This window comes from Musca vetustissima, unplaced genomic scaffold, assembly GCF_032173495.1.
Source record: "Musca vetustissima isolate MV318-11 ecotype Yass unplaced genomic scaffold, APGP_CSIRO_Mvet_v1 utg5655, whole genome shotgun sequence".
Lineage (NCBI taxonomy): Eukaryota > Metazoa > Arthropoda > Insecta > Diptera > Muscidae > Musca > Musca vetustissima.
This window is the reverse complement of record NW_026880165.1, coordinates 97,492-118,164: the sequence shown is the minus strand read 5'-3', so window position 1 is coordinate 118,164 and position 20,673 is coordinate 97,492. Positions and strand designations below refer to the sequence as shown.

General features: G+C 34.1%; 5 protein-coding genes and 1 non-coding gene across 6 annotated transcripts; 4 read left to right on the top strand and 2 right to left on the bottom strand.

Annotated features, from left to right (window-relative positions):
• Window positions 1–387: 387 nt before the first annotated feature.
• LOC133325588 (ras-related protein Rab-23) lies at window positions 388–1,165 on the top strand. The gene has a single exon (XM_061534327.1). The coding sequence runs from the start codon at window positions 399–401 to the stop codon at window positions 1,125–1,127; it is 729 nt and encodes a 242-aa protein (XP_061390311.1). The 5' UTR covers window positions 388–398; the 3' UTR covers window positions 1,128–1,165.
• A 4,933-nt stretch (window positions 1,166–6,098) lies between these two features.
• Window positions 6,099–8,170, top strand: LOC133325581 (zinc finger and BTB domain-containing protein 14). Its single transcript, XM_061534319.1, has 6 exons — window positions 6,099–6,248; window positions 6,312–6,561; window positions 6,628–7,606; window positions 7,674–7,808; window positions 7,876–7,986; window positions 8,050–8,170. The coding sequence occupies exons 1-6, from the start codon at window positions 6,099–6,101 to the stop codon at window positions 8,168–8,170; spliced, it is 1,746 nt and encodes a 581-aa protein (XP_061390303.1).
• Window positions 8,171–10,502: 2,332 nt separating this feature from the next.
• On the bottom strand, window positions 10,503–12,191 carry LOC133325580 (myoneurin-like). The gene is made up of 6 exons (XM_061534318.1): window positions 12,006–12,191; window positions 11,626–11,931; window positions 11,114–11,472; window positions 10,916–11,050; window positions 10,736–10,846; window positions 10,503–10,656 (listed from the first exon to the last, which is right to left on the bottom strand). Exons 1-6 carry the CDS (start codon window positions 12,189–12,191, stop codon window positions 10,503–10,505), a joined length of 1,251 nt encoding a protein of 416 aa, XP_061390302.1.
• A 2,701-nt stretch (window positions 12,192–14,892) lies between these two features.
• On the top strand, window positions 14,893–15,801 carry LOC133325590 (J domain-containing protein CG6693-like). The gene has a single exon (XM_061534328.1). The coding sequence runs from the start codon at window positions 14,893–14,895 to the stop codon at window positions 15,799–15,801; it is 909 nt and encodes a 302-aa protein (XP_061390312.1).
• Window positions 15,802–17,152: 1,351 nt separating this feature from the next.
• On the bottom strand, window positions 17,153–19,900 carry LOC133325587 (protein farnesyltransferase subunit beta-like). Its single transcript, XM_061534326.1, has 5 exons — window positions 19,805–19,900; window positions 19,489–19,748; window positions 18,991–19,426; window positions 17,488–17,723; window positions 17,153–17,423 (listed from the first exon to the last, which is right to left on the bottom strand). The coding sequence occupies exons 1-5, from the start codon at window positions 19,898–19,900 to the stop codon at window positions 17,153–17,155; spliced, it is 1,299 nt and encodes a 432-aa protein (XP_061390310.1).
• A 699-nt stretch (window positions 19,901–20,599) lies between these two features.
• Trnat-agu (transfer RNA threonine (anticodon AGU)) lies at window positions 20,600–20,673 on the top strand. The gene has a single exon. It is a non-coding gene; the product is annotated as a tRNA-Thr (tRNA).

Genomic DNA, 20,673 nt, shown 5'->3' with positions numbered 1-20,673 from the left:
TGACCATAAAAAGCGGGGACAACCAAAGTGATGTAATTTAATAAAACACACACTAAGAAGAAGAAGAGAAAAACGTTGCAAAAAAACAAAACGAAAACAATTTTTAAAAATATTTGAAACAAAAAAAAAAATAGATTATGAAATAAATACGCGTTATAATTGTCAATAACGAAGTAAATAGAAAATCTAATATTAAAAATGTTGAGTAAAAGCCTATAATTAAATTATATTTTTTGGATCGAATGACCCAATTCGAATGATATGAAGCTTTAATAAATTCGAGTGAATATTTAAAAAGAAAGCAATACTTATTTAGACATTGAACTGTTTTAAACCACAAAAAAATCGAAAACTATAAAATTGTCCTATATCCTGCAAATAAAACTACCAAAGTTTAAATGTTTAACACAATGCGCGAGGATGACATTGAATTCGCCATCAAAGTTGTTATTGTTGGCAATGGCGGAGTCGGTAAATCGTCCATGATTCAACGCTACTGCAAGGGCATTTTTACCAAGGACTACAAAAAGACCATTGGTGTGGATTTCCTGGAGCGACAAATCGAAATCGATGGCGAAGATGTACGAATCATGTTGTGGGATACAGCTGGTCAGGAGGAATTCGATGCCATTACAAAAGCATATTATCGTGGTGCTCAGGCCTGTGTTCTAACCTTTTCGACGACAGATCGGGCCTCATTCGAGGCCATACGCGAATGGAAGCGTAAGGTGGAAAATGAATGTCAAGAAATACCCACCGTAATTGTACAGAATAAAATCGATCTCATCGATCAGGCGGTCGTGACGGCCGATGAAGTTGAATCCCTAGCACAAGAATTGAATTGCCGACTAATCAGAACCTCCGTGAAGGAAGATGTTAATGTGGCATCGGTATTTCGTTATTTGGCCACCAAATGTCATCAGTTAAGTCAGGCATCCTACATGGAACAAAATCAACAGTCTCAAGTCAATGGTGGTTCAGCATACAGCCATGAAAGTCACAAGACCATTAGTGCGTTTAGTCCAACATTTACAAAGGCCAAGTCAACACCGGGCACCATAAAACTGCAAAAAAGTTCAACAGCACGAAAGCGTAAAATAATATTAAAAAAATGCGGCATAGTATGAAACACATGATTGCCAAAACATGATGGCGCCCAACAGTCGGTCAGCAGACAGGCAATGGCCTAGCCTAAGTAACTACTAAATAATAACTTCACCAAAAATCCAAATTGAAAACTAGCAAACAAACACACGTACACATCATTCATCATCAGCAGCAACAACTATACCATTTGGCGGATCACCGGCCATTTGATGTCTAATGATGAAAGCAGTCAAAAGAAGTTTTTCATTAAATTCACATTAAAACATTGATTAATCGCATAGCACTTGTACTTCATGCTTTTTTATCAAGAAATTACTGGAGCATATTCAACACCACCACCTATCTTCAAAATTCATATCAACACATAAAATAATGGAAACTGTTTTTCGTTAATTAGCTGAAAATAAAACCACAACAACAACAAGATTATTTAAGCCAGACAACCAAATGATAAAGCCTCTCAAAAAAATCATTTCAAAATCCAAAACGGTAAATATATGTTTTGTATTATTTTTCTTTCTTAATTATACCAAGAAGAACTTAACATTTTTAATTGATTTCTCTTTATTTTCTTTTATTTTTTCATTACAGGTAGTCATAATACTCAATTAATTTATCAGTGCAGTGCCGCTATATTGTAGGTGTACATTATTTATTAATATTCAGTTTGTAATCCTTATGGTAGTCATATGAAAAGTACGTTTTCAATTTGTAATTTTAAACGTACTTTATATATTATTTTATTGTTATAAACATATTAAGAACAGCACGTGAAAATAAATGGCAACATAAATTTCCAAGACGTTTCCGACACCCTAAATAGTTTTCAGGGTATTGGGCGCTTTAAAGTACGTTTAGATTTACGAAATTCATTCGATTTCAAATGTCAATTACATATCGCATATGTCATATAAATTTCACTGCGACAATTCACCATTAGGCCATACCAATCAGCTCATTAAATCAAACATATGGAAATCAATGTATTCAATTAATAGTAACATAGATTTCAAATACATCAATTTCCATATGTTAGGTTCGATCAGCTGATTGATATGTCCTTAAACCGAATTTACATATAACATTTAATCATGATTAAAGGCTGAATGAGGTTTTATTTTCTTAATTAGGTTGAATTTACCACGATTTATCATACAAATTAAAAACATTGTGTGGCAGGGTTTATTTTAAATCATGATCGAATTCATGATACTAATGAGATACAACGCGGTTTTTGTACGAAAAAATACTACACTCTCAACATGTACCCATATTTGCAACTGTTATCGCATGTTGTTTGTTTTTATATTTAACGGATGCAAAAATAAATTTCTAATTTTTAAATTGTAATTTTTCTTTTCATTTTTCGAATTGCAAACAAATATTTTTGGCGCAAATTAATAATTTTGTATGTATACTAAAACGGCATTTACATTACAAAGTTTTACCGGGTTAACCTACTTTATGAGGATTTATTTGCCATATATACAATGGAATTGAAAATTTAAACCCACTAGGTTAACTAAATCCGGTATAATATAAACGTACTAAAACAAACATCTGCTGATGATGATTAAAGTTATGTGTAAATAATTTGGGTGTATTTCTAGATTTCGTTAATCGAGTCGAGTTGAATCGCATATGTACATTTATGGCTTTATGTCATAATTAATTCTACCTTTATGGTACGGTATGGAATTGTCATGTGAGATCAATTGGATTCAGTAGCTTAAACACACATTTACAATATAAACATGTTGATTAAACAGAGTTGTATTGTCTTATGTAAACCTAATGTTTATTGAATGTAAAACGTCTGTAAATGTTTTAAAACTATTTTGGTATTTATTGTTTTTCTAATATGTCTAGCTGTTTTAAATGTGTTTAAAAATAATATAAGAACTTGACAATAAACATTATTATTTTTATGTTTTCTTTATTTAAAATTTCTGGTATTAAAAAATTATTGTTTATATAAAACGATTGCTTGTATTTATTTAAATGTTCTATAAGAATTTTATAAACAAAATGAGATTAAATTAGTAATTTAAATATTTTTGCACTTGTCTGAATGTTCCATGACAAATTAATTATATTTATTTATAATATAAAAATGTTGAAATAAATGAATGGAAACTATTGAAATGTCTCAATAACAGGCATTTTCCACAATAAAATAAAATAGTCTGTCTATATAGACATCAGCTATTTAACTACACTGATTTATGGAAGGAAAAATTGGTATCGTAATAAAAAATTGTACATTCAACCAGGCTGAACTTAATTATGTTACCTAGTTCTTGCCTTATAAAAATCTTATACTAATCGATAATACTTTATTGTTTAATTTGAAAAAAAAATACATATATTCTTGGTTTACTAGGAGACTGATATCACATATATAAATTAACTACACAACAAAAATATGTTACTAATTTCTTAAAAATGTATAACAATTTTAATAATGCTAAGTTCTTTTTACTTTACATTTTGTGCAATTAAAAAAAAAACACAAATGTATTTAGTCCTATGATTATTTATATGTAATATAATATAATAATATATAATAAAAATAAAAAATATATATTGTAAATCCATATACTGTGTTTTAATATAAGTAGATTGATAGTCATGAATGGCGAACAAGGAATGGAACCTTTTTTCACAATATAAAACTTTATATCATGGCACAATAAATAGGTAGTCCATTTGAATTTGATGAGCAATGTTGCCAACCATGTGAAATATTATAAGAAAAAATTTGACAGATGGTTGAGACAAAAACAAAAGTTTTTGTTTTGATACATCACCTTATTATTGCATAATGTTCTATATCCATAACCATGGCATAATTACAGAAGGTAGTCTCATTTGAGAATTTGATAATGGGAATCCTTTTTAATTTGAAAATCATCTATCAATTTTAAATAATATGAAAAATAAATTCCATAAAATTCAATGTATGTCGATTGGCATAGTCCTGATTTAGATTAGGCGATTTTACTTGCGGCAATTTGTATCGTTCCCTTTTGAAATTGCTTTATGCGTCTATACAAGGCAATTTTCAAAACTATATATATATATTTGATATTTTGTGCATGTTTTTTATGTTCGAAAATGTTCTGGATTGGTATTTCAAATTACTGACACTACAAGCAAAATACACAAAACGAACTGCCAGAAAATTGTCGGTGCGAGCAATTTGTTTCAAATTATTCCCCTTTCTCTCCTGCAAACAAAAACACCGCAAGGAAAATTGGGAATCTAAATTGGAACATATTTTCAATAAAGTAAACAAAATATAAAGCTTAAAGTACGTTTACATTTAACCGGATTTCATTAACCCTGTGGGTTTCAATTGTCAATTCCTTTGCATATATTTAAGGTTTATACAAGATTTAGAGGCAGGAATCTTCAAAATATTTATAAATATAAATTATTTATAAGCGATAGAAATATAAATTTGATATATTTTCATTCATGTTTTTCAATTTTTATTTGAAAACTGAATATTTCATTTTCAAAATAAAAAAATTTGAAATAATTTGTTTGTTTGTTTACATTTTTCTGTCATAATTATGACCATGAACTTACAACAACAAAATTTCATGTGGTTGTTGTATCGTTTTTTTGTACAACAACACTTGCTGTTACCTTTTACACACAATTAGTTATCGCCGATTTCTCCATAATAAATATTAAACGTTTTACTAGTCTTTAAAAATGGGAACGACCCATTGTTAGAAGTCACCTTTTAGACTACTAAATTCACTCAATCTCAAATGTCAATTTCATAGCGTATAGAATTGACATCTGAGATCGAGTGGAATCTAAAGGCGCCTTTAGTATACCAATTCCACTCAATTTTAAACGTCAAATCCATAACGTATAAGTCACATTAATCCTGTCCACACATCGAGAAGATTTGATTTGACGTATACACTATGGAAATGACATTTGGGATGGAATGGATTTGTAAATCTAAACACACTTTAAGTGACGTATATTAGAACAAGTTTGATATAAACATGGCCTATGTAAAGTGAACAGCAGTTTTGTACTAATTTATCACATTATCCATAAATTCTAAACGTTATTAAGCTTCAATTCCCCAGTGTAAACTAAAACTAAACATAGATTTTCGATTATTGTACTAAAACTAATCGACAGCTTAAACGAACTATGCATCCCTATACAATTGGACATCAAAGACATAAAAGCATGATCCAACAATAAGATCGTCCGATAAGGTCAGATGATTTCACCCGATCTGTCAAAATGCTTTCGATTTTGACCAAGATCTATTAATAAGGTAACCAAGATAGCAATCGAAATCGGAAAACAGCTGTTTTTTCTCAAGTTTAATGTCAAAAATTTCGACTTTTTTTGCGTTTTCATAATGGAAGTCAATTCACAATAATGTATTTTGACAGCAAACTTGAGAGGTATCGATTATCAGCAGGTCTCCCGTGGTGACCTTATTTATAGGCCATGATTTTGACTAAATTGTGTGGAAATGTAAACAAAATATTTGAAAGTTTGGGGACTTTACTCCAAAATTGTCGATAACGATTGCTTCTGACACGATATGTTTATTGGATCATGCATAAAAGTATAAAGATATGACAATTGATACGTAAACAATGAGGTACCCCCAAAAGTGAGTTTGTACCTCAATTTTAATATATAGAAGATCTTTTGAGTTCTGGAAACGGACATAACAGACACGACGAATATCGACTGGCATAGCCCTTTTTGTGTGGGCTACCCATCAGCTGATAACCGCTTTACACCATTTTGTTTCGATCTTATGATTATCAGTCATTCTCTACTGCCTCCCATTATTCATAGCACGTGGAACGCTTTTAATTTTGGTTGGTTAAATTCGTTGAAACAAACGCTTGATTGACGCCACAAGAATTTGTTTATTTTTTATTTTATGAGAAAATAGCAATAAAATAAACAACTAAATATAAATTATTGATTAAACAATGGAAATTAGTATAAAGTGGAATATATGCAGAGTGTGCCTTAAGGAGGAGAACAAAAAAGACAATGAACAAATGAAGCCGATATTTGATGGCGATGGTGGAGGAAGCAACAAATTGGTCAAAGATATATTTGAGTCCTCTGGTGTGGTCGTAAGTATTTGGCGGTAGTGTAACTATACGAGTGTGCATGACCTATATTTTATTTATTTCCAGATGAAGCCCAACGATGGATTACCCGAGAAAATCTGTCGAAAATGTATTTCAGTATTAAAACAAGCTGTATACTTTCGTAAGACATGTAGGGAATCAAATATAAATCTACGTTCCGTATTGGAGCGGACAAGATCGGCTACAAATTTCTTTAAAAAGGAAAGGAGTACAGATGGAATAGAATCGGATGATAATTCCTACTGTGAAGATGATGGTAACAGTATGGAAGATACAGAAATTCAATCAGCTCCCAGTATAGCAAACGCTGATGAGGAAGAGAAAAGTTATGAAAATAAAAAACGGAAAAATGAAATTATAGACAAAAAAGAAAAAAATAAGCGACAAAAGACTGAAGATATTAAGGAAAATATTGCTAAGAATCACAATAGAGAGCGCAAGAAAGAAGAAGATGAGATGGATGAGGAATTAGATTATTTCACCAAGCTAACGGATGAAATCCAAAAGGTACCATCAACAACTGATAACTCTGATCATAATAGTCCAGAACAACATGTAGCCACTCCTGAAAAAAATGTACCATCCGAAGAACATGTTGATGATGACGGTGATATTGATGCAAATACATCAAATTTTGTTTCGAAAATGTTAAAGGTACAAGAAATGATTGACAGTGATACTTTTGATAATAATTTTGCCGATGAACATGTGGTCCAAGAAGAAATCGACAAAGATAGTAATGTTAAAAAAGAAGATGAATCCCTTTATTACATTATAAGCAATGAAGATCTCAACGAGGCCGAAAATCATTCAAATGAACAACAACAACAACATCTTAAAGAAGATCATATTTCAGAAGAAAATATTGCATTTGTAACATTTACTGAGGATGAGGGAACCCAGGATGAGGATGATGATGTTGTTGACAATGATGAGGAGCTATCCGAACAATTTGGCGAAGAAGAAGAAAGTCAAAATAATGATGATGACGACAATGTATCATCAACGGTTATTACAAAAGATGAACTTGACTTCGAAGCTACCTATTCAAGCAATTCACAACAAAATATTGATTGTGAATATGAAATAGATCAGTTCATAATACATGAACCGTCATTAAATGCAAATAAACAGGAAAATGTTACATTAAATTATGAAAATAAATATCCCATAAAAATGCACCAATCGAAAAGGGTGTCGGCAACGACGACTGCCAGAAGAAAATCAATACAGAATAACTTACCACTTAGCTGTGAAATATGTGGAAATACATTTAATAGTAGACAAGTTTTAAATGTCCACATGAAAATTCATCGTCAAGAAAAGACACACGAATGCGAGTGAGTAGAAACAGAGTGGAATTATTTAAAAAAATGTATATTAAATTTGAATTTGTTTTTCTTTTAGAATTTGTTTCAAAAGATTTATAACCGCCTGCAATCTTCAGGCTCATATGCGTATTCACACAGGCGAGAAACCATTTGAGTGTAAATTTTGTGGAAGAAGATTTTCCGATCGAAGTACACATATACGTCATGAAAGGTATGTTTTGGTGGATTGGTATACTTAAATTTGTGGTTTTAATGGGATTAATTGTTAATATTTTCAGAATACATACCAATGAAAAACCATTTAGCTGTGATGCCTGTGGGAAATCATTTGCATTGGCAACAACTTTGCAGGCTCATTTAAAGGTCCATACAGGCGAACGACCGTATAGGTAAACTATTTGTATTTCCCTTTTTTATATTGGAAATAAATTGTATTGTTTTTTCTTATTCAGGTGTGATCCATGTTCTAAATCCTTTAAACTCGCCCATCAATTAAAAGCCCATAGAAATACCAGTCTACACAAAGCTGTAGAAAATGCAATTGAAAACACCAAATACATAGATACGTCGTAAATGTGGCATACATTTTATTTTTGTTATTTAGAATTTAGTAAAAACATAAAAACAATTAAGCAGCAATATATTGATAATAAATAGTGTGTAAGAACAAAATATATGTAAATATATATTTTTTTGTAATCATAAAAAGGTTTATTTTTTAAATTATTTTCATTAAAGAAATTAATCGGCTAAAGTCTAGTTTAGGTCCCTCTCGAGGACCGTTTTGAAATTTTTGTCAAATGTAGTCCTTGGGGTCCTGATTACAACGATATACTTTTTTTCTTGCGGAAATCGGTATTTCCGGTGATACGGGTCCCCAAAGGTCCGTTGGGGCACATATTTTCTCTGGGATTTTAAAATTTACTGAGGCATCTATCGGAAATACCGATACCAAGGACTGCATGTGGTAAAAGTTACAAAACGATCAGCGAGGGGGCCCTAAACTAGACTTGTTTCAATTAATCTATCGAAAAGTTGGATCTGTAAAATATTGGTTTCAAGGACTAAGGAAAATTTTCATAGATTTTTTTCTATAAAAAATTATTAGGAAGTGGTCAGAAGGTAAATACTTAATTAGCAGGCTTGTGGCAGAACTTTCGTTCCATAAGCCAAACTTAAAAAAAAATTCCAGGCGCGTCGGTATTTTGCGCAGTTTTTCCAATTTGAAAGGCCATATTCGGCAATGTTGTCTTCCACTTGGTCTTTCCATCTTATTCGTGGCCTTTCCCTTCTGCGTGAACCATCAGGTTATTCGCTTTTTTATGCCTTCTGGGCTGGGGCATCTTCATACATTCTCACAACATGACCTAAGCAACGTAGTCGTTGCAGCACAATACGTCTAACAATGTCGATGTCCGAGAATAGCTGGTACAACTCATGGTTCATTCGACGGCGATATTCAATGTCAACGGAAATTGGCCCATAGATCTTTCGGAGAATTTTTCTCTCAAACATTCCAAGAGCTGCCTCATCTGCTTGTGCAAGTACCCATGCTTCAGATCCAGCGTCTTGTAGAGTGTGAGTTTGGTCTGGCGGGAGGTGGCCTTTCTGTTGAGTTGTTTGCTCAGACCATAGTAGCATCTGTTGGTCATCACTATCCTTCTCCGAATTTCAAAACTGATGTCATTCGTTTTGTTTATGGCGATACCAAGGTACATAACATCTTTGAATAACTCGAAGCTGTAGTTCTCATGTTCCACAGTTGGTCCGAGTCTACTGGACGTCTCAGCTAGGTCTTCTCGCCGTTTACTGCCAGACCCACTTTGGCATGCTCCTTCTCAATATGTTCAAAGGTGGCTGTTACCGCTCTCAGTGTTCGACCCATTATGTCGATGTCATCGGCGTTTGGTGTACAGAGTGCCATTTCTGTTCACTTTTGCGTCTCGTATGACCTTTTCCAGCAGGATGTTAAAAAGGTCACACGACAAACTATCACCTTGTCTGAATCCTCGTCCGGTATTAACGGGCTCCGAGAGGTCCTTTCCGACTTTAACTGCTGATAGGTGGAATGTGTCGATGTGTTTTTCGTGGGTTTTTTCCAGGATTTGGTCTGAAGTCGCATTGGTATGGTCCAATAATGTCATTGACCACTGGCTTCAGTCGTTCACACAGTACGCTGGATAGTACTTTATATAAGAGGGGAAGGAGAATTATTCCTCTGTAGTTGGCACATATCGTCGTGTCTCCTTTTTTGTGCATTCTTCTAGCCAAATTGTCTTGAATAGTTCGGCTTATAACCAATCGGCACCTGCTGCTTTATTATTCTTCAGCCGATTGATTGCTATTCTGACTTCATCTTGGCTAGGTGGTATACATTCTTTACCGTCATCTGTTATTGGTATGGGGGTATCCTCTTCACCGCTACTATTTGATACCAGAAGTTTTTCAAAATGCTCCTTCCAGATCCTCAGCACGCTGTCTGTATCTGTCACCAGGTTTCCTTCTTCATCTCTACAGGAGGATGTGCCTGCACCAAAGCCTTCGGTTTGGTGTTTACCCGTTGGTAGAATTTTCGGAATTCATTCTGACTCCTGTACATCTCGATTTGTTCACGCTCACGACTTTCATGCTCTTTCTTCTTTTTTCTGAAAATACGTTTCTCCTCTTTCGTTTTTTCCCGATAGTTCTCCATCGCATTACTTGTTGCTACTGTCAGCAGGGTATTGACATTTAGAATTGTAAATAAAAAAGGCAAATATCTTCCTGTATAACACCCTTATTTAAAATATGCGTTTGTTTTCTCTTAATTTCTAGTATATATTTTATTCATATATATGTACATACTAAAGACGTTTCTTAATACCATTTTCATATTTTTATTTTTTTATTCTTCCCAATAATGTATTTAATTTTTTGTTGTCTTGGTCATTTCGACAGCTTCAAATATTACTTTATAACCTTGGGCTTCAAAAGCTGCTTCCTTTTGGCGATGTGTTAGTGTCAGCATGTGTGCTTTCAGCTGATGGGCCAATGTAAATGACTTATTGCAAACAGCACAACTATTTTGATGAAATGAAAATAACAAATATTCTTTAATTTTCAAAATTAATAATAATAAATAATAAGTTATATACTTACATATAATCCTTTTCTCCAGTATGTAATTTCATATGATTCTTTAGAATAGCCGAATATGTAAAACTTTTGCTGCATACATTGCATGTATAAGGACGTGAATTGGTGTGAACTCTGTGGTTGTAATAAAATAATAAATGTGTTACATATTTTATTAAAATACACATAAATATAAAATTATACCTTTCGTGACGATGCCTGGAACTTCTGTCCATAAAGTGGCGATCACAGAATTTACATTTAAATGGCCGTTCACCTGTATGCCTGTACATGTGATTTCTTAGATCGCTCATTATGCGATATGACTTATTGCAAATTCTAAAATAAAAATAATTTTTTTAATATAATTTTCCTATAAACATTCAAATAATATGCACTCACTCGCACTGATATGGTTTAACATCGGAATGCATACGCATATGATATTGGAATAGTGGTTTCTTGCTATAAACATTACCACAAATATTACACATAAACATCGATGGTTTTGGCAATTTATCCGCAGCTGGTTTCTTTTTATATTTCGGTGACTTCTTTGTGCAAATTTGTTCTCTGGTTCTTGAGATTATGGCCTTTCGCCTTAGGGTTTGTAAGGCAACATTTTTAGTGGCACAATGTTCTATGATTTTTTCCAATTCATCATCATTACCGGCATTTAAATAATCATATGCTTCGGCACAATCTTCGGGTGTAAATATCTCCGAGAAATCAATTTGATTAAGCTTGGATAAATCGTAATGCTGTCGTGTAATGTTGGTGTTTTGTTTATTTTTAAAAGGTTTAAAATCTGGATCATGATCCTCATCATCATTGTCGAAATCATCTACATACATATCGTAATCATCACCACCATCATTACCCATGGAATCTTCATTTTCCAATTGTTGATTTACCTCTTCAACAAGATAATCAATATCAAGATCTGGATCTGCTGCTGGGGTTGTACTATTCGTATGTGATGCAATTTGTTGTTCCCTTTTGTGTTGCTGCTGAGCTTCAGTTTTCTTAAGTAGTTCATTGCGTACCTTTTGCAGATTTTTAATGCTACCAACCACAACCTCCTCTTCGATGGCCAGGTGTATTTGTGAGGCTAAAAATGCCTGGGAATTGCGACACATTTGACGAAAATTCGACCACATATTTACAATGTTTAAACACTTCGTACATATTTTGGTGGGCATTTGGGGTTTGGGAAGTAGCTGAAAACATATAAAAGAAAATTCAAAGCTTTTGTTAATAAAGATAAATAACCAAATACAATGTCTCATATTACCTTAACACCACAACAATATTCCACTTTATCCAACAGAGGCAATTGGGAAAACTCATCATCGGTTCGAATGTCTTCAATGGTCTTATTCTGGGACTTTGAGCCTACCTTTGCGAATAAATCTTGCATTTTATCCGGCTCTGAATCAACTAAACAGAGACGACACTTGTGATTAGTTTTATTGGACATTTTTGTGTCTATTTCTTTGCAGATTCCAATAAAACTACATAAAATTTGTAAATAATTTCACAGCGTTGTTCGCAAACAAGAAAACATGAAAAACGTTCCACTTGCTAACAAATGGGGGAGAAGACACAATGGCCGATAAAGAACAACTCAAAGTAGATACACGAAATATTTACGAATGATGTGGAATGGAGACTGCAGGCAAGCCGCATCAAGTCCAAAACAAAACAACTGAATGCAGAACAAAGTAACACACATGTTCAATCAACGGCGTTGCAATTAATTGTGTTAGGCAAGGTTGATAAATGCCGAGTTTGGATGTAATAATTTTGTTGAATGAAACAAACATTTTATGATATTCCCTAGTGGATTTTGGAAGAAATCATAACATTTCAAAGTTTTTTATATTTGACAGAAGATGCCATCACCTGCGTAGTTGCCTTTTTCTTATTTACCTCAAGTTGCCCTACCTTGTATTATTGTCAAGTTTTTGGTCTGTCCCCGTACTGCAAGAATCTACTACTTTTTACTAAGATAACGAATTTTGTTTTATGATATGATATCTAAGTAAATAGTAAAATCTTGTGGATTCTTGCAGTACGGGAAGAGACAATTTATTTTACGAACGGTCAACCATGATGAATGAATGGCTCCGTACAATGATCGCGTTACGCGTTTTTTCTTATCGCGTTGAAGTGCTAAGCAGAATGTTCGCGTTGTGCGTTTTTTCTTGTCGCGTAAACACCGAAGTGCAACACACATCAATTTTAAGCATTACAGCCTGTTTTTGTAAAATTCGCGTTGTTACGTCATTGGTTTTGAAAAATATGTCATTTATTTTTGTTTTGAATCAGAAAACATTTATAAACATAAATAAAGGTTTGGTCAACACACATCAATTTTAATCATTAATATTATCGTCAGCTTGTTGTTGTTGTTGTTGATGGCGGAACAGATCCATTCTGCTTTTATCGTGTTATGATCCATGGTACAATTATACAGGACTGGGTATATTTATTCAAGAAGGAATTAATAACCTCTTCGTTGTGGGCCATAATGTCAGAACAAATAAAGAACAATGCAACAAGTAGTTCTGTTCATTTGAAATATTTTTAACAATTTTCTAATAATGCAAAAAAAAAATTATGAAATGCCAGGTATTCTTTTCAATATAGAGCTAGGAATATGATATATGGTCTGTTTCAGTACTGCAAGAATCTACTAGATTTTACTATTTCCTTCGATATTATAATGGGAAATTCGTTATCGTAGTAAACAGTAGTAGATTATTGCATTAGGGGAACAGACCAATACATCTACCAATGTTGTAAAATTCATCTTTCAACAAATGGATTTTAGAATATATACATTTTTCAAATCATTGCATACACAGTCATACGTTCTGTATACGACTTTGACAGAACAAACCAAAATATGAAATTGTAATTCATAAGTTGCTATGACCTACCTTGACCTAGCTATAATGGTAAACGGCATGTACATAAGAACTTTTTTTTACCGGGTTAACCTACTTTATGAGGATTTATTTGACATATATGCAATAGAATTAACGATTTAAACCCACTACGAAATCCAGTACAATGTACACATACTAATATGATAGTGTATAGTCAGCTTAAGCAACAGCAGTTGTGGCGCCAATTACTCAACAAAATAACAACACTATTTGTCTAGTGCTTTGTCAAAAGTCGATCTACTTACCCCTATATATTGTTTACATTTAAAAATTGCTTACATTTGGTCCGGGAAGGAATTTGCCAAATTTGCGAAATTTAATTTATTTAATTTATACAAAAATTAAAACTGTGAAAAGAAGAAAAAATTGTTATCAAGTGTGGTTCTGTGAGAAGCATCCGAAAGAGAGGAAGAGAGTCTTACAAAATAAAATAATTTTTACGTACTTGGGTAAGTTGTCATTTTTTTTCTAGAAATGGGATATTTGTATATGCGAAATATTGGCGGGAATGCTGCCCATTGTTTACGATACTCGCGAGTCAAACGAAGAAAATTCCAGGAAAGGTGCTTAATTTTGTTGTAGACATGGAATGATCACACCTTGCCATCCATTTCTAGCATGCATGTTTTTGTTTATGTATCTCGAATTTGCAAAGTATTTTATTGTTGGTTCCAAGTAATCCCCGGCATACTCTTCTCACTATTGTTCTGAAAATAGACTACATGGGACTAAATATCTAGGTGAAATATTCAAAAATCAGTTAAAGTAGTATAAAATGTTATGTTTGATCGAAGGAGACTCGGATTGTAAAGCCTACTGTTGTTCAAAAACTCAATATTGTTGTTTTATAAGCCCTAGAGCGGCATGGTAAACATGGGTCTTTGATCGATACATATGAAAGTGACAAATACATAGTCATTTCCAAGAAGAATTGGCATTTCCATCTTCTGAATTACATAGGATATACATGCTGAGCAATGTAGATATACTTGAATTAATTGCCTTTTTTGCATTTCATCATGGAAAGACACCCAAACAAAGTTTACCAATCGATCAAAAAATTCACGAAGATTCGATATTTTCTAGCTTAAGTGCTGATTTCCTTTTGGGATATATAATATATGAACATGATCAACCGCTTGTGTCTTTTTTCTATATTAAATAAATTTACATGATTTTACTAACAATTGTTTTATATTTTTTTTCAGCCAATAACCATCATCAAAAATGTCCACCCTGGAACTCTGTGAAAAACTCTTCGACACGAAGGACATATATAAATTATTTCAAGTAGAAAAAACTGCCACCGAAAAAGAATTGAAGAAGGCCTATTACAAATTATCACTGTTAGTACATCCGGATCGTGTACCCGAAGCCCAAAAGAAAGATGCTACAGAAAAATTTAAACTTCTATCCAAACTATATCAAACTCTAACCGATAAGGATAAAAGAGCTCTGTACGATGAACAGGGTATCATTGATGATGACGATGAGAATTTGGAAGGCAAATTGAATAATTGGTTAGAGTTGTGGCAGAAAATTTTCAAACCCATTACCACAGAAGATATTAATAATTATGAAAAATCCTATGTTGGTTCAGATTTGGAAAAGACCGACATCAAGAAGGCCTACTTGAATGGTAAGGGTTGTATTAACCATATGATGAATTCTGTGCCATTTATGAAGGTGGAAGATGAACCACGTATACAGGAAATTGTACGTAAAATGATCGATGATGGTGAGGTACCAGAATATAAAATTTTCACCCATGAACCCGAATTGAAACGTAAGAAACGTCATAAGAAATATGCCCGTGAATCGAAGGAGGCCAAAGAAATATTGGCTAAAATTGAGGCGAAAAATAAAAAGAAAGCTGAAAATGGCAGTGGTGGTGGTAGTTTGGAACAAGCTATCATGTGCCGGCAAAAATCACGTGAAGAAGGTTTTAATTCTCTTATGGATAAATTAATGGCCAAATATGGCAATGAAGATGATGATGAGGCTATTGATTTTAATGCTCTGGGAAAGTCACGTGGCAAAAAGAAGTCATCAAAAGGTACACCAAATGGTAAAGATAAAGTGGATACAACATTACATTCTGTGAAGAGTGGAAAGGTCAAGAAACGCAAGGAATAAATGCAAGAAGCGCAAGGAATATATGGGGGGAAAGTTTTATCAAATATTTTGCTATTCAAAATATTCCAAATGTTCGCCACGAGAAAAATGCAAACAATCAAGTAGAAAATTGATTGATATTTGATATTTTTCGGAGTAATTTGTGTTACTTGCTGCTCTGCCGAAGGTTACCTTTATTTTGGTGTAACAAAAATATAAGTTTAAGTTGGATTTTATTTTCCTATCTAGGCATATTTATTGTGGAATATTTGGTAAACAAAATGGGAGTCGTATTGAACTAATTACTAGCACTGTATATCAGTAGTTTGTAGTCCGTAATATAATAAATTACCTAATTTAGAAGCAAGGCATTGGCCTTAATATATAAATTCTTTTCATATTTTTGTTATATTTTTCCATTGAATTATTTGTTTAATTAATGCCATAGATTTTATATCGATTGGCACAATAAAATAAAAGGAAAATAGAACTGTGTTGTTTTTATTCATATTAGAATATCAGCCCAATCGTCAAAAATAATTCCGTGCGTAATTTCTTCTCCCTTTTCCCCAATCGTAAAGATTCATTTATTGGTTTCATTTCATTATTTCTTTTTATTTATTTCTTACAACACAAACACTTTAAATTTGCGCAAGCAAATAAGGGTACACAAAGTATGAAAAAGACAAAGATTAAAAATAGATGCCATATTCCAAAAATTTTACTCCTATATTTTCCACGATTGGAGGATTTTTCGAGAGAGAAATGCTTTCCGTGGGAATAGAATTTCTCCCACAATTTGGCGATTGGGCTGATTAACACTGCTTATTTTGGACAGATGAAGTTCACAAAGGCCGATGTAGAACAAATTCTGACCAAAAACTACCCCAAGAGGTGCGTCTGTTTTCCCATTGATCCTTATAGGTCTCTTTGGCTGTTAAAACAAAATCATTTTCAAACAATTTTCTAATTTGGTTTTTAAGAAAAAAATTAACATTTATTAGTTGTTGTTTTTGTTATTTTTTGGTGTATCACGTTTAAATTCCATCAAAGATCAAAATATTTTTTCTTGTTGTTATTATTTTAAAACGGACATTTAGTTCATCTTTCTGCTATTCTGTATTATTTCTCTGTTTTTATTTGATTTTTGCAAGTGATCATCTTGAGAGTACTAGAATACGGGTATAATACACAGGATACAGTCTCCTAATTCTCCCAAAAAAGAATTTATTGTTCTTACATTTATGCTACATAAAATGCATTTACAAAAAATATGGGATTTTAACATTTGGTTTATATAAATATGAAATACATATAAAAACACGCCAGAGAAATAGAGAGGGTCGATTCTCACAACATCTTTTCATTTTAATTATACTTCTTCAACAGGATCTTCCGCAACATCGTCATTGTTATTCCCATCATCATTAATATTGAAATCGGCAAAGGAACGTAATTTATTTAATTGCTCATAGAAATGTGTCGTGTGGGCAACAGCATCTGGAGGTACATTGAAGAGAGGATGTGTGGGTTGTAGTTCATTGACTGGGTCGCCTAAGACTGCAGGAATTTCAGCGGATTCAGAATGTTGAGCAATGGCAATACCGCTAAGGGTGTAGCAGGTGTGATATAGATCTTGGGGTCTAAAAGATAAAACAAATAAAGTTTTGGTTATTTTTGGCAAAATTGCAAGGTGGCATCACTTACTTTCCAGGTTTATCTATAAGACCACCATTCGTCTTTTGACAACAAAGTAAAATATACTCTTGCAGGGCACCAATATCGAATAGCGCCTTGGCCAAAGGTTTGCCATCATTGTTCATAATAGCCTGGGTAATGGGTATCGTAGCTCCAACCCAAAATGAATAACAACCATCAACCAATTTATTGGTACGTCCCTGGAAACCACCCTCATAGGCCATTTGTCTTTGTAAAGTCCATTTCTGAAAAAAAATGAACAACAATAATCATTAGAACATGTTCGGTGGGCAAATAAAGGAAGAAGTTATGTTTAGGATGGATTATTGCGATTACAGAGAAATATTTTCCGGCATATTAGTCTCCAAAATTTCGTATTTTCCCACTGAGTCTCAACAGGGCATCTTTATAGGGGATATGAGAAAAGGTGTTAACGGAGGAGCTGAATTTCAGGAATGACTATTTAATTATATAGTATCTTAATATCCAACCTGAAGTTCAGTGGAAGACGAAATGAAGTCAAAGGAGTCTCTATAAAGAGAGTCAAAGGAGTCTCTATAAAGAGAGTCAAAGGAGTCTCTATAAAGCACAGTCGGGCGAAGCACCGCACGCGTGCACTCTCGCGAGAGTAAGTATCGCTATTCTCTCACACACATTCAACTGAACCAATTGAAAAACCATTGACACACACACAAAGACAAGTGCGTGAGAACAGAATTTTTTATGCTCTGCCCGTGCCTGCTATAAAGAGAGTCAAAGGAGTATCTATAAAGAGAGTCAAATGTACTCTCTTCGTTTTCTTTCAGGAAACATATTGCACTTCAGCTTACAATCTCCCCTTAAGATAAGCTAGCCTATAAAAAAGCTCCCTTCAGCTCGCCTATAAAAAGGCTCCCTTCAGCTCGCCTATAAAAAGGCTCCCTTCAGCTCGCCTATAAAAAGGCTCCCTTCAGCTCGCCTATAAAAAGGCTCCCTTCAGCTCGCCTATAAAAAGGCTCCCTTCAGCTCGCCTATAAAAAGGCTCCCTTCAGCTCGCCTATAAAAAGGCTCCCTTCAGCTCGCCTATAAAAAGGCTCCCTTCAGCTCGCCTATAAAAAGGCTCCCTTCAGCTCGCCTATAAAAAGGCTCCCTTAAGATAAGCTCGCCTGTAAAAAGGGTCCCTTAAGATAAGCTCGCCTATAAAAAGGCTCCCTTCAGCTCGCCTATAAAAAGGCTCCCTTCAGCTCGCCTATAAAAAGGCTCCCTTCAGCTCGCCTATAAAATGGCTCCCTTCAGCTCGCCTATAAAATGGCTCCCTTCAGCTCGCCTATAAAATGGCTCCCTTCAGCTCGCCTATAAAATGGCTCCTTTCAGCTCTTCTATAAAATGGCTCCCTTCAGCTCGCCATTTTATAGGCGAGCTGGCACGGGGTGCTTTAAAAATATTCTCCTATGACAGATGACATACATCCCCAGACTTATGGACTTTCACAAAATTTCAAAATGATACTTAAACACCAAACTCTATACATACCAATAACTGTTCCTGTTGACATTTATGACCCTCATTGAGCAAGGCCAATGCTGCAATACCACAAAATGTATAACCACCATGGGCTTCTAAATCGGGCGCCCCACCAAAACCACCTTCATACGTTTGACAACTTGCAATCCAATCACCAGTCTTATCAAATAATTTCTTTATAGTTTCTTCGGGCATATTTGTTAGCTTAGCCACTGAAACGGCACAATAGGCACCTCTCACATCCGTTTCGCCATCAACGTGCAGACGAAATGAGCCGTCTGGCTCACGTACTGAAAATAAAAATCTCTCCAACGAATCACGGTCAATGGCACGAAATGCACTCGGTGTACCGATCATGGCCAAACTGTTGACAGCGGCATATGTTGGTGCCAAATGTGGATATTGACCGGGTCCACCGGCAAATCCACCCTGAGGATGACGGCATCTAAATGAGAAAAAAACAAACAATACATTTTTCTGTGTGGAGTGGAGAAATCATTGTCTTACTTTTCCAAAAACTGCACCACATGTTCCAATGTTTCTGGGGAAAATGTAAAATTTAGTACATGGGCCGCCTGTAGAATCCAATAGACACACCATGGCCGGCTGCTGTCCAAACACTCGTAATTCGGTGGCAAACGATGTAGCATACATTCTAGAAATCGTTGATGCTGTTCACGATAGAATTTTGTTATCCTTCGACCATCCAAATAGCGTAACTGGAGGTAACGATCGAAACATTTTTCTATGGAATTTTCAGTTTTTTGCTGTAAATATTTGGAATAAGTAATTTTGTAGAGCAAAGGTAAACAAATTGGCCCACCTGTTCTCTGGAGGTGACAGTTGATACTTTTTCATCGTCAAACTTAAATGCCTCCAATTGTGTAAAGTCGCGAAAATCTAGTAGCTCGTCTTCCATTGTTTTGGAATATTTTTCTTTTTTGCAATATTTATAACAAAAACAACAAAAATAAACTTAACTTCAAAGAACAACTAAGGAGAATCTAGTAATGAGTTGTTTTGTTCTGCAATGAACTAGTTCAATAGTGGGTATTCACTGAAATGAACTATGTGAACTTTTGATTATAAGGTTTGTTTATGTTAACAGAAAGTAACTGACATTTCTGGAGTATTTAATTATTTAATGCTTATTTTTTGCAATAAGCGGTAGTATGGAGGACTTATATAAGCTATTCTGTACCCAGAAGTCCCATAGAGGACCACCAATGTGAAGGAAATTAACCCTACTCCCAGAATGTTTGGTATTAAAAATGCAATATTAGAAAATAGTCAATGTAGTTGTATGTTTCCCTCATATAAAGTCCTGCATGGGTTCTTATTGGATAAAGAACTTCTAAGCGAGAAAGGTGTGATGTTATTGATATTCCGGTTTCATGGAGGATGAGAAACATTAAGAGAATTTGTGTTTCAAAATATAAGGGAACACGTCTAATGTTTGCCCTCGAATCAAAGAAATACAACCCTGTTTTAACCGACAACGTAACTACAACTGTGTGGAATTTATACGGAGAATATTTTTGTTGTCCTACTTGAAAGTATGTGTCATACACACACACTCACATTTTATGTGTGATAATAATTCCATTGCTGCCAACATGGCGCCGTGGCTTAGTTGGTTAAAGCGCCTGTCTAGTAAACAGGAGATCGTGAGTTCGAATCTCGCCGGGGCCT